This window comes from Propithecus coquereli, unplaced genomic scaffold (genome assembly GCF_000956105.1).
Source record: "Propithecus coquereli isolate 6110/MARCELLA unplaced genomic scaffold, Pcoq_1.0 Scaffold440, whole genome shotgun sequence".
NCBI classification, from domain to species: domain Eukaryota; kingdom Metazoa; phylum Chordata; class Mammalia; order Primates; family Indriidae; genus Propithecus; species Propithecus coquereli.
In genome coordinates, this window is record NW_012150175.1 from 80,775 (window position 1) to 93,437 (window position 12,663).

Genomic DNA, 12,663 nt, shown 5'->3' on the forward strand with positions numbered 1-12,663 from the left:
TACAGATGTTTAGGTTACCTATGTTGCTCTTGCCCTCCTCCCCCCCAAGTCCGAGCTTCAAGCGTGTCCATCCCCTGGATGGTGCGTATCGCACTCTTTGTGCATGCATATACCCGTCCCCTCCTCTCCCCTCCCCCTCCCCCCTTTTCATCTTTCGAAACTGAAACTCTGTACCTGTTAAACACTAACCCCCCATTCCCCTCCTGCCAGCCCCTAGTAACCAACATTTATTCTTCTTTCTGTCTCTGTTAATTTGACTACTCTGGATACCTTGTATAAGTGGAATCATACAATATTTGTCCTTTCGTGACTTTTATTTCACTTAGCACAATGTCTTCAGTATTTATCTACCTTGTAGCATGTGTGAGAATTTCCTTACTTTTTAAGGATGAATAATATTCCATTGTATTTTATATATATATATATCTCCCCACATTTTTGTTTATCTGTTCAACCATTTGTCTATCCATTCAACCATCAGTGAACACTTGGGTTGCTTCCACCTTTTGGCTATTGTGAATAATGCTGCTATGAACACGGGTGGTACAACTGTCTGTTTGAGTCTCTTTTTTTCACTTCTTTTGGGTATATATCCAGAAGTGGAATTGCAGGAGCATATGACAATTCTAATTTGAATTTTTTGAGGAACTGCCATACTGTTTTCCACAGCAGCTGTGCCATTTTACATTCCCACCAGCAATGCACAAGCGTTCCAATTTCTCCATATCTGCACCAACACTTGTTATTTTTTTTATTATAGCCATTCTAATGGGTGTGAAATGGTGAAATCTCATGTGATTTCGATTTGCATTTCCCTAATGATTAATGACACTTTGTGTACTTATTGGGCATTTGTATACCTTTAGAGAAATGTCTATTCAAGTCCTTTGCCCATTTTGGATCAGGTTGTTTAGTTTTTGTTGTTGAGTTGTAGGAGTTCTTTATATATTCTGAATATTAATACCTTATCAGGTATATGATTTGCAAATGTATCTCCCATTCTGTGGGTTGCCTTTTCACTCTTTTCATAGTGTCCTTTGATGCACAAAAATTTTTTGATTTTGATTTAGTCCATTTTATCTATTTTTTTCTTTTGTTGCCTGTGCTTTTGGTATCTTATCCAAGAAATTATTGTCAGGGATGAGAATTTTTTGAAAGCTTCCCCAGGTGATTTCAATGTACAGCCAAGATTGAGCAGTGTTTCTCAACTTGTAATAGGCATTCGAATCACCCGAAATCTTGTTAAAATGCATATTCTTATTTATTAGGTTGAGGGTGGGACCCAAGTGTCTGCATTTCTGACCGACAGATAAATGATGCCAATGCAGCTGATCCACAGACCGCTCTGGGTAGCCAAGAGATAGAAGAGTATTTCAGTGATCTCTTTCATCTGAGCCCTGAGAATAGAGGATAAATATTTACCAGACCTTCTTCTAAGCTTTGTCACCACAACTATTTCCCAATCCACCATCAAAATAGCCCACTGCGTACTCTCTAACTTTCTACTCATACTAAGCAGTACTGGTGGGTGCCCTGGGTGCCTTTGGCGTGGCAGAGGAATGAAATGTGAAGGATGTGTTCTCCCTGTCCCCCACTCCCTCTCCAGCCTCAGGGGAGGCCGTCCACTGGTCTGCCCATGCCAGGGGAGTTCACATCCACACTAATGATGGCCTGCTCCTCTCTGGCCTTGGCCACTGTGAGAGAGCTACTGTAGAACCCTGCCGACAAGCTGCTTTGTTCAAAATATATTTAATATGCTCAGAAAGAAAAACCATACAGGTTGGTCTGAAGTTTATAGAAGAAGCTCAGGGGGAAAAAAGCTGCTGAAAATCTGCTTCTAAAAAAAATCCTTTAATCCATCATAGAATTTTAGAGTCAGAAAGGACTTTTTAGAGAACTCCTCTCAAACCTTCATTTTGGAGAAAAAAGCTGAGACCCAAAGAGGTTGTGACTTGTTCAAGGTCATCAAGCAAAATAGAGGTCATCCCATAAGTTCATAATTTCTTTTTCGTCTTGCTTTAAGTTGTTTATCTAGAAATGGATAACACAGAGTAGCTACTTCTTTCTTATGGCTCCTTTAATTAAAAGTTTTACTTTTCAGAGAAAAGGTAAAGATCAAGAGGCTAGATCACGGTTCTTACCCCTCATGGCCTTCATTAGAAAATTTCTACCAGTTAAGCTTGTAGTACCCTAAATAGGACCTGCCTCCCTGATGGCAGTTACCCCAGTTGCAGGTGTGGTGTCTGGAAGGAACTAACTAGCTTCTAGAAGGCACACCCGATGCCAGTGTTCTCTTCCATGCCTATTGCTGATGTTGTGAGCTGATCACAGTGCTCTTTCCAGCCCCTGCCCACCAATTGAATTTGGCTCTCAAGTTGAAATTCATTTGCCTTCACTACAATAGAGGTCATACCTTGAAAAATCCAGTGACCTTCAGATTCACGCTACATTTCAGCATGTCTACATTAGTTATTAAATACTCTGTAGTTTCTCATCCACCCCTGCGCACACCCAGCTACTCGTTAATCCAATTATGACTTTCCTTTATCCAATCAAACTTCCTGCCAAGTTGCAGGGCTCTTGTAGGGATGCATTTGTCTTTAGTGATTAGACAACCCAGCAGAAGATGCCGTCTTGTTCAGACATCTCTGTAATTTAGAATGACCTCAGTGTGGTGTCACAACACCCGCGTGTGCCCTATGAACATGCTACAGGAACCTCCTTTCCAGGAAGACTGACTGAGGTCATTTTCTGTCCCGAAATTGGAGCCTTGCCTCTGTGTCTCTCTGCAGCCTCTCCAGCAAGGCATTAGGGAAGCTTCCGAATCATGTTTGGCTCCGAAGGCAATGCCTGGGCCCTTGCCTTTGGTCTCTGGGTCCTTGAACAGGAGCAAGCTCATTTGCTGGCAGGAGCATCTGTCTCCATATGGGGAGACAGTCTTCAGATCTTCCTTGCTCTTGCCTTCATTAAGACATCAGCCTCACTCAGCCATGCTCTCGGCTGCCAGATGCACTGACAAGCCAGCAGGAAAAGTTCCATCAAGAAGAGGTTTGCTGCCTTCTGAAGGCAGGAAAGTACCGCTTTGCCTGCTGGGACTAGACCCACGCAGCCTTTATGGGCCTCATTCCAGTGGAGTTCTTAAAACACTCTGTGAGTTCTGATTCTAGGCCTGTGGGCAGAATCTCAGGGTGGTGCCATCTGTAGTGTTCCAAGTGTCTCCCTTGCTCAAGCTCAAAGCGGGTGGAGTTCTTCCACCTCCTTGCCCATTCTCATCTGTTTCCTGGGTGTGTGCCACCGGCTCCCATGGCCCCAGGCTGCTTGGCAACACCCTGAGTTATGTTAGAGATGTAATAATGAATTATACAATGCATTATACATAATTAATTTATAATAAAACACACACACAATGGTTTAATTTCTCCAAGTGAATGATGTGCTACCTGCCGATCCTGCTGGAATGCCTCCCCTAACTAACTGCTTCTTGCTCTGGAGGTGATGGCCGGCTGCCCCAGGGAGGGATCTTGGCTGGCGGAACCTGCCAAGTTACGGATTCCCCCCAGGCTGCCTCTGGGGTATGTCCCACAGGAGGGCAATCCTTCACTGCCTCTGTTGTTCTAGATCCAATACTTCTGAGGGTCTCACCCAAATGCTGCACTGTTTGAGAACCGTTAGATTCTCCATCCTCCCAGTCTTTTCCCAGAGTATGGGAAATGCCTGTGTATTTATACTCTACTCCTCCTTCCTTCCTTCTTTCCCTCATTCATTTGTTCATTCAGTAAATATGAATCGAGTGCCTATGATGTGCGCTGTCCTTGGCTTGCTGCATGTCAGTGAAGGAAGCAGACAAGGATCCTTGCCCAAGTAGAGCTTCCATTCTGGCAGAGGGAGAGGGAAATAACGAATAAGTTGCACTGTGTGTCCTGCGGTGATAGGCACTACAGAAAAAGAAAAGCAGAGCAGGACGAGGAAGGTCATCAGGACAAGCGGGCAGGCTGCAGTTGGAAAGAGGGTGGCCAGGGCAGGGCTTGCAGAAGAGCAGCAGCCCAGGAATGGCCAAGCCCTCATGAGTGGGGCAGAAAGGCACTTCTGGGCCTACTGGGATTCAGTTTTCCTGGGCTGCTTTGCCTACAGCTTCTTTCAGTAATGTTTGTCACTTTTGGTTTCAGATGTTCAGGATGTTACTGTTTCTGCTGCTGCTGTGGTTCCTGCCCCTCACGGAGGGGTCCCAGCGGGCTGAACCCATGTTCACTGCAGTCACCAACTCGGTTCTGCCCCCTGACTATGACAGCAACCCCACCCAGCTCAACTATGGTGTGGCAGTTACTGATGTGGACCACGATGGGGACTTTGAGATCGTCGTGGCAGGGTAAGTGCCTCCCACACTGAGTGTGACAGATACATTCATTGACTTTTGCTGTGATGAGGCTGTGTAACAAGTAACTCCAAACCAGTGGCTTGCAACAGCACACAGTTTTACTGGCAGGTCTGTGGTCATCTGCAGCTCAGCTGTAGCTTGGCCGGGCTCAGCTGGAGTTCTGGAATGCCATGGCTTTGCCTTTTGCTATAGCAGTGAATTGGGATGGAGAGAGGTTTGGAAGAAGGGTGTTTGCCATGGGCTTTTCGGGGAGAAAATTGGAATGCTCTGCCTTCTCATATTTAAGCCTCTTTGGTTATACCTCCTGGTGTTACTTCCTTACCGGCGGGGCTCTAGGATCTCTATAGGAGGGGCTTAAGGGTGACAGTTATGATGGAAGGGGATACCCAAAGCTGCCTTTGCACAACACTTTACACAAGACTAAGAAAACATCATTTGACCATTTCAGAGAAGAAAGGAAGACGGAAATTAGGAGGAATAGCTAAACCTCCTCTAACCATGCCTTGGTGCTTTCTCCTGTCCTGGAAAGCAACGTTGTATAACAGGAAAAGCATAAGTAGAAGGCCAAAAAACCCAAGTTCATGACCTAGATGTACAACTTTCAAGCTGTGTGACCCAGAGTCAGTCCCTTACTTGCTGAGATTTGGATATACCATCTGTAAAAAGGGGGAGCCGCAATGCCTTATTGTCCTGAAGCCTCGATAAGGCTACCACACGTGACAGTGCATTGTAAATGCTGCCAGTCGCCATAATTATTATTTGTAGAGCACTAATATGTGCCAGGCACGGTGCATCATCTTATTTTACATGCATTGTCTTATTTCCTCCCCTGACAACACTGTGAAGTCAGTTACTCCCATCCCCATTCAGAGAAAGGAAAGTGGGGTTCAGAGACAGTAAGCAGCTTGCCCTCTGCCCAGTAAATAGTATGTAGATGAGTCAGTAAATAGTATGGATCTGAACCCCAAGGCTTCCTGACTCTAGAGCTGCCAAACTACACTGTACAAAGTTTAGTTATCACTTCAAAAATCAGCCAATCAATAAAAACACTACAGGGGCCTGTCGACCTCATTCTGGAAGGCCCGCGCTTTTACGATAGCGCTAAACAAAGGTAACTGGCAGGTAACATTATTTGTAGCAGTTGCATATAACAGTAGAAAGCATTGACCTTGGAATAGGAAGACTTGGTTTTAATTCTAACCATACCTAGCCTAATAGTTGCAGTTTACTTTATGAAGACCCACTTTCTTCATCTATAAGGTGGACATATTGAAATCTACCCGCCTACCTCCCAGGGCAGTCGTCAGGGTCCGTGGTGATGACGAAGACAAAAGATACTTAGTAAAGTGCAGCTTTTCTTTCGCTTACTCATTTCTCCTGCCCCATCTAAATTTCAGACGGTCTAGATTGCTGTGCCATCCAGCCGAACTTGCTGTGATGATGTAAACGTTCTATGTTGGTGCCGTCCGGTGCGGCAGCCACTGGCCAAATGGCGCTATCGAGTGCTTGAAATGGTGGCTCCAGCAGCCAAGGAACTGAATTTTTATTTTTATTTAATTTTGATTAAATAGCCACATTTAAATTGGACAGTATAGTTCTGGGCTTTTCGAAGGAAAAACTAAAGAGCAGAGCGTGACAGAAAAAGGAGAAATAGGGATGGTCATAGTGACCGTCTTTACCTGAGGTGACCCGAGCAGAGCTGCGGCCAAGCAGCTCGCCCGTCAGTTCTGTGACTGTCCAGTTGCTTTCTCAATCAGGGAGAAGCCCCCCTGTCCAAATCCATGCCCAACCTGACTCCCAGAGCTGTGTGCCACCCTGCCAGAGTCTGTGCTTAAAGGACTGTGATGCATTTCCGAGATGTTCTGGTTGGCCCTGCCTCCTGCTGGGTGACCCCAGCCTCCCCAGATAGACCTGAGAGAGGACAGAGAGCAGCTCAGCAACCATCCTTCTCTCGTCCTGCCCCCCACCCACCACCAAGTTACTACTATAAACATGCCCTCCTTTCATCTTGGAAGATGATATGATCTGTATTTCCACAAATTAATATGGAAAAATTAAGCCCTGAGATGTATTTTCTTCCCCTTCTGGGACCTGGACACCTGGCAGGAGCTAGCCAGGCCCCAGCACACAGAAAATCTCTCATGTCTCCAGGGGAGGGTGTCTCTGATTTCAGGACTGTGCTGCCGACACTGAGCAGCCAGCGTCGGGGCTCACGGGCTGACCCTCTGTCTCCCCTGGCCATTGCAGCAGACCTTGGTTTTCTCCCGCTCTGTTGCCAACTCCTCCAAGGTTCCAGATGGAGGGAAAGAAAGGGTGAAAGAGCTGAGCAAAGAGCCCCTTACAGCTTACTTTGATGCTTTTGTTATCGTTTTGCCCTTTTCCGAGGCCTTTCTCTCAAAGGCGTGCTGAACTGGTGGTCACGGGCTGCATTGCTCTGCTCACGACTCCACTCACCTTTCGGCTGCAGACACAGGACTAACAGAAGGTCTTGGCCCTGGGGCTGGTCCTGGCCTGGGTCTGTTTGGGAAGAAGCAGAACTGTTTGGTGGCAGAATCTTCAGTTTCTGTGTCCTTTCCAAGGCAAAGGGAGTGATAGGTGCCCCCACAGACCCACCTGCTGAGGTCAGTTACCTGAGCTCTGTGTTTAAACGTGGGCTTCATGAGCAGGTCTCTATCCCACCCGTCCTTTGATGTGCAGGGGATCGATCCTGCAGCTCCTGAGTGTTCAGCTTCTTTCTTTCCGAGTGCTGGGCGTTCATTTCATCTTCCCCTTCAGTAAGGTCTTTTTCTGTTTCTCACCCAAGAAACTCAAGAAATTTGCTTTTGTGTGCTCTGTGGCAGAGAAGCTAGACCATCATTTGCAGTCAGTTTAGAGTAGATGTCTAATCCTTGCCTAGCTTGCTGCTTACCGTGAGTCCTGCAGGACTTCCGAGTCATCCCCTAGAAACAAGAACCGGACCATCCCAGGTGTTGATCCTGGACCAGCCATTTGGAAAGACGCCTTTCTTTCCTCCCAGGGAAAGATTGAGCCAGGCAGCTTCTGTCCGAGAAAGCTTGGGCTGCTGGGTGTTATTCTGAAAGATGATATTTATTGCTCACCCCCAGCAAAGAATAAGAGTTACACAGAAGACAGGATGGCGAAATTGGGCAGCCGCCCAGCTCCAGTTCAGGCTTTCTTTGTGGCTGTTGTGAAACATTGTGAATTCTCAGAGCATCGGAAAGACACGTTCTCATTTGAGCACCAAGATGCATTCCAAAGGCAAATATAACTTTTTATTATCTTCAGCTTAGGATGATTTGTCACTGTCTTCTTCTTTGGGCTGGATAACCAAAAGTTGACTATACAGACATATTTAAATCAGGACCTTGGGAGGTCATTTGGCCACCCTTGCCTTACAATAAGGCCACACCTATAGCATCTGGAGGCTCCATTTACGTAGAGCCATCGAGGGAAAGTGTGCAGTCTTTTTGTAAAACTGCTCAGTATTTACTTATGTCAAGAACTGATTTCGTTCATCTGGATCCCTTATATTAGAGCTCAATAAGCCATTTCTTTTAGCTTTTGTTTTGCTGTTGCCTTTGAAGATATAAACTGAGCGAGTGATTGCCATCCCTTCAGATAATGAAAGCAGGATCACTGCCCTGCCTTTCATCCCATGTGACTCCTTGGCAACATTTCTGATTTTGACTCTTATTCCATTTCACCCACCCGACATCCATATTTAACTCTGTTTCCTTCCCGGCTTGACTCTCTGTTTAAGAATCACATAGCAGAAGTTGAAATTTTTAAAGATTGAATGTGAAGGCCTTTCCTACAGCACCTGCGGTCCAGCTCATGGCAGGCCCACTCTCCATCACCTGTCCATTCCCTGGCCCCCAAGGACATTTCCTTTTGCCACCCCCGGGAGAATGGCCAGCTCTTCAGTTCATAAAGTGCTCGGTCGTGAACTTGGCTTGGATTTGTTGACCTTGTAGTATGTCTGACTGGAGCCCTGTTGCTTTGAGTATTTACTCTTTGAATAGGTTTGTTTTGTTTTGCTTTTTGGTGTCCTCGTTCCTGGTATTGACAGCATTGATTTTGAGCATGTTGCGGTGGGTTTGTGTTGTGCTTCAGATTCTTGAGTTAATTGTGATGGAAGGCGTGTGCGTGTCTCTGACTCTGGGAGGAGCAGGGAATGACCGCCCTTTGTTCTGCGCGGATGGGGGAGGGAAGGGGCCGGTTCATCTCCTCCAACACATCTGGGCGAGTGCATCCGCATGTGGAGGGCTTATCTGCCAAGCGGCAGGTGCCTGATTGCAGTCCGCTCCCTGCGTGGTGAGGGGAGGATTTGATCACCAATGGAGACTTCCATGCACGCACAGACCATCGAGGAACTTCAGCACCGGTTTCCCCGGCTAAATAGAAAGCCCAGTGGCTTCCCCTTTTCTCAGTGGAACTAAATACCCAATCTACAGTCTCATGAAGTCTGGAAGGTATTCCTGTTGGTGTCAATCTTACACAATTCCTTTAGAGCAGCTTTTGTTTCCTGGGATATCCCCAGAGGTTTGCAATAACCCCCCTACCCTCTCAGTTTCCAACAGGAGTTTGCTCAAATGGAAAGATTGTAGTGATTGTACAGTTTAAATCACAGTTGAGATCAGTTTTTCTACCCAAAGATCATTCATTTGATAAAACCTTAACGCATTCTTCACACTTGGAAGGGTTTCATTTAAAGGGATGCTACATATCGCAAAGTGGTGTTTGAGTTTTTTCTTAATTTTGTAACTATGACAGGAAACTTTTTTAATTTACTAAAGTTAATTGAATTATTTAAAAGGCAAACTGTATTCAATTACCAGATTAATCATAATTATAGGGGAGATATTTTTGCCATTATAAATAAGAACAGTGATAAAAAAATAAGAAATTTATTCATGATTTAACCAAAGCAGCATTTATGCATTTTATTATAAGTATATATAGATAGATACATGTAGTATAAAGATATATAATATGTATGCATAGATAAATACAGTAGATAGATATGTACTATATATCTAAATACACACACACACACACACACACACACGAGCTTCTAACAAAATAGGAATAAATATTTTTTAACTTTCAGTCCTAACTATTGCTTTGTAAAATATAAAATTTTTATAGATTTGATCATCAGTTTTGTCATTATCTTAAAATGTTAGATTATTTCATTCTGTTTCTCTTTCTTTATAAACTTAAACTATATTTTACTTTTAATTACACTTAAATACGTTGCAAAAAAATAAACACAGTATAGATGAAGGTAAAAATCCATCTTTACCAGTCCCCCGTTCCTGCTCCAAGTTCATCCCAGTCATCTCCCATGTTAACACGCTCCCACCTCCAGCTGTTTTCAGTTTGGTGTTTATACTTCCAGAAATTTCTATGTTTTATATATATCTAGAGAAGGCACGTGTGTGAGAGACAGAGACACAGAGAGAGATCCTATGTTATATAAATTTTTATGATGTGCATATCACAAAATATATAATCTTTGGAGGAACCACACTGATACATATTGTTGCAAAACTTGTTTTTTTTCCACTGTATAATATGTTCCGACATATAGATCTAGCTGTTTTTTTTTTTAGTTGCTTCATCTCACTGTACTGTATTCACTTCACCATTCCTCAGCAACATTGAAGCTGGTTCGAATCTGTGACCATTGCAAACGCCACTGTGCTGCACGCACATCCTTCCACTAAACATACACAAGTATTTCTCTAGGATGGATGCCAAGAAGTGGAAATGAGGGGTCAGGGATATGTACATTTTAAATCTTAATAGATATCACCAAATTGCTTCCAGTCTCAATATTCTTCTACTTATTTGTAGCCTAAAAATAAAAGGTGAGCTTTGGGGTCATTCAGTTCACCAGCTATTCAAGCACCTAGTATGTGTGCAGCCACATATGTCCGAGGGTCTGAACTTTATCAATTTAGATTTAACTATTCCAAGAAGGAAAAAGAGCCTATTCTACATCTGCAAAGGAAGCTGCTGCTGTGAAAACTGGATTGAGGACTTCAATGCTTTCTGATTCAAACTGCTGTGAAAGGACTTCCTCTGAAGCCTCCTCTGCGAAAATATATTTCTTAAAAGGGTCATCCTTAGCCCTGAGATTCATTGTCACTGGTGTCACAGGAGAATGATTGTGGGGTGCCAGCTCTTCTGCTGTGGTTTTGCATGGACTGCCCCTGATTTTGAATACTAATAAAATATGAGTTGCAGCAGGAGCCAGGGCTTTTTAACCCATTCTTAAAACTTTTCTGAAAAGTTTACTAAGTAGTGCGTGGCAGGTTTGCCAGAGATGTCCCTTGCTGTGTCCACACTTCCTGCTCCCCAGCCCTGGGGAGCCCTCAGCAATGGGCAGAAATTCCACCTCTGCCTCCTCCCCGCAAAGTACAGACTCCCCTGACCAGTTCAGAGGTCTGAGGCCCCCTGTAATCACCCCAGATACACACACACACACACACACACACACACACACACACACAGAGCAAGCCTGTCGGTAGGTATGGCAGGTAGAATAACGGCCCCCCCAAAATGCCCACATTCAAATCCCCAGAACCCATAAACGTATCTTACATGGCAAAAGGGGCTTTGCAGACAGGATTAAGTTAAGGACCTTGAGATGGGGAGTTTATCCTGCATTATCTGAATAGGCCCAATGTAATCACAAGGCCCTTAAAAGTGGGAAAAAGGATGCAGTGGGGGAGCTCAGAGGGATTTGACGTGAGAAGGATCCAACCCACTATTTCTGGCGTTGAGGATGGAGGGAGGGGCGAGAGCCCAGGAACATGAGCGGCCTCTAGAAGCTGGAAAAGATAGGGAAACTGATTTACTCCTAGAAGGGAGTGCAGCCCTGTAACACCTTGATTTCAGCCCGGTGAGACCAATTCAGACTTCTAACATGCAAAACTATAAGATAATCCATTTGTATTGTTTTAAGCCATTAAGTTTGTGGTAATTTGTCACGGCAGCCAAAGGAAACTAATACAGCGGGTAAAAGTTTGAGTGCTTGGGGTCACTTTTCAGAGAGGCGATGGCCATTATCTCAGGGAATTTTACAGTATTATTTTTATACGTTCACAACAATGAAAGAAAATAACACCAAGAAATGTATTCTTTCTAATCAACATCAACCTCTGTCAAAGGAACATGCATAGTTTTGGAAAAACTTCCTAAAAGCACACTTTGTTCCTTGGTGACCATTCCTTAGTGAATTAATTCACCCTGCAACTTACTGTTTGACACCCACTGCTATGGGTGGTTGGCGGTGGGGAAAGGGAATTCGGAGCTTTTAAAGATCTCACTGTCCTTGGTGGGACAAATGCACTCACGCTGGGTGAGGTCATAAGTGATCAGCGCCACCAGAGAGATGCAAGCATCTCTGGTGCTTGGGAATCTGGAGGGTCTGGGTGGCATTTGGATGGCCTTGGAAGGACAGACAGCCCAAGGGTCTGTTCAACAAGGGGACAAAGGCCTCTCCAGGTCAAAGATCATTTTAGGCTTATTTGTTGTTGTTTGTTTGTTTTTAAATTTATTTTTAAAAAAGCATGTTAACAAAAAACCTGATTTTCACAAAGCCGTGAAGAGTATTTATAAAAAGCCACTCAAAAATAGTAATATAATTAAAACACTAAAATTGCCTCTGCTGAAAACGGCAAAGCTACTTTTAGTAGCCTGAATTTTTCATCCGTTTAGAAAGTAGACGTATGCCTTGTCTCCAATCGCTTTCCTTGAAGTCTTTCTTCGCTCCATTTCTCTAAGTGCTGGGCTGGCCGAAGGGCCCTCTTAGTCCCGGGGGCGCCACTGCAGGCTGCCAAAGGCGCAGGCTGGAGCCTTGCAGCTCCGGCCTCCTCGTCCCTCCCCTGCTCTTTGGAGGACGCGCAGCTCCCACCCTCAGGATCCCTTCTGCTCTGGGGCGTGGATGTGGCCCCAGCCTTACCCTCTTGTGCTTTGCTAAATGCACCCCTTCTCCTCCCTCATCCTAATGCCCTGGCCAGCAGGTGGGCTCGGCCCTTTCTCACAAGGATGCTGTGGTTCTGACTTAATTTTCCCTCTGAGGAAATTTTTGAAGTTATTTTTGAGGTGCGAGTATCTAGAAAAACACAGAAGGATGTGAGGAAGCTAAAAACAAACATTTGCACTTCATGTTTTTACCGTGCTCGCCCCTGGTTTACCTTCGCCTGCTTGCAGAGTGCAGTTTCGGAGGGGCGGGGAGCAGGCACTACACAGGTCTGGTATTTTACTTCCAGCTTCTC

At 44.9% G+C, this 12,663-nt stretch overlaps 1 protein-coding gene across 4 annotated transcripts in view; it reads left to right on the top strand.

The window, feature by feature from the left end:
• The window catches only part of CRTAC1 (cartilage acidic protein 1), a 149,292-nt gene that overhangs the window by 13,212 nt on the left and 123,417 nt on the right, over positions 1 to 12,663 (top strand). For 2 of the 4 annotated variants that reach the window (XM_012654459.1, XM_012654461.1), the window contains exons 1-2: positions 4,050 to 4,057; positions 4,175 to 4,366. In XM_012654459.1, coding sequence (XP_012509913.1) covers positions 4,050 to 4,057; positions 4,175 to 4,366 — 200 coding nt within the window. Of the gene's footprint in view, positions 1 to 4,049; positions 4,058 to 4,166; positions 4,367 to 12,663 lie in introns of those variants that run through there. The other 2 variants (XM_012654458.1, XM_012654460.1) reach the window with 1 other exon arrangement.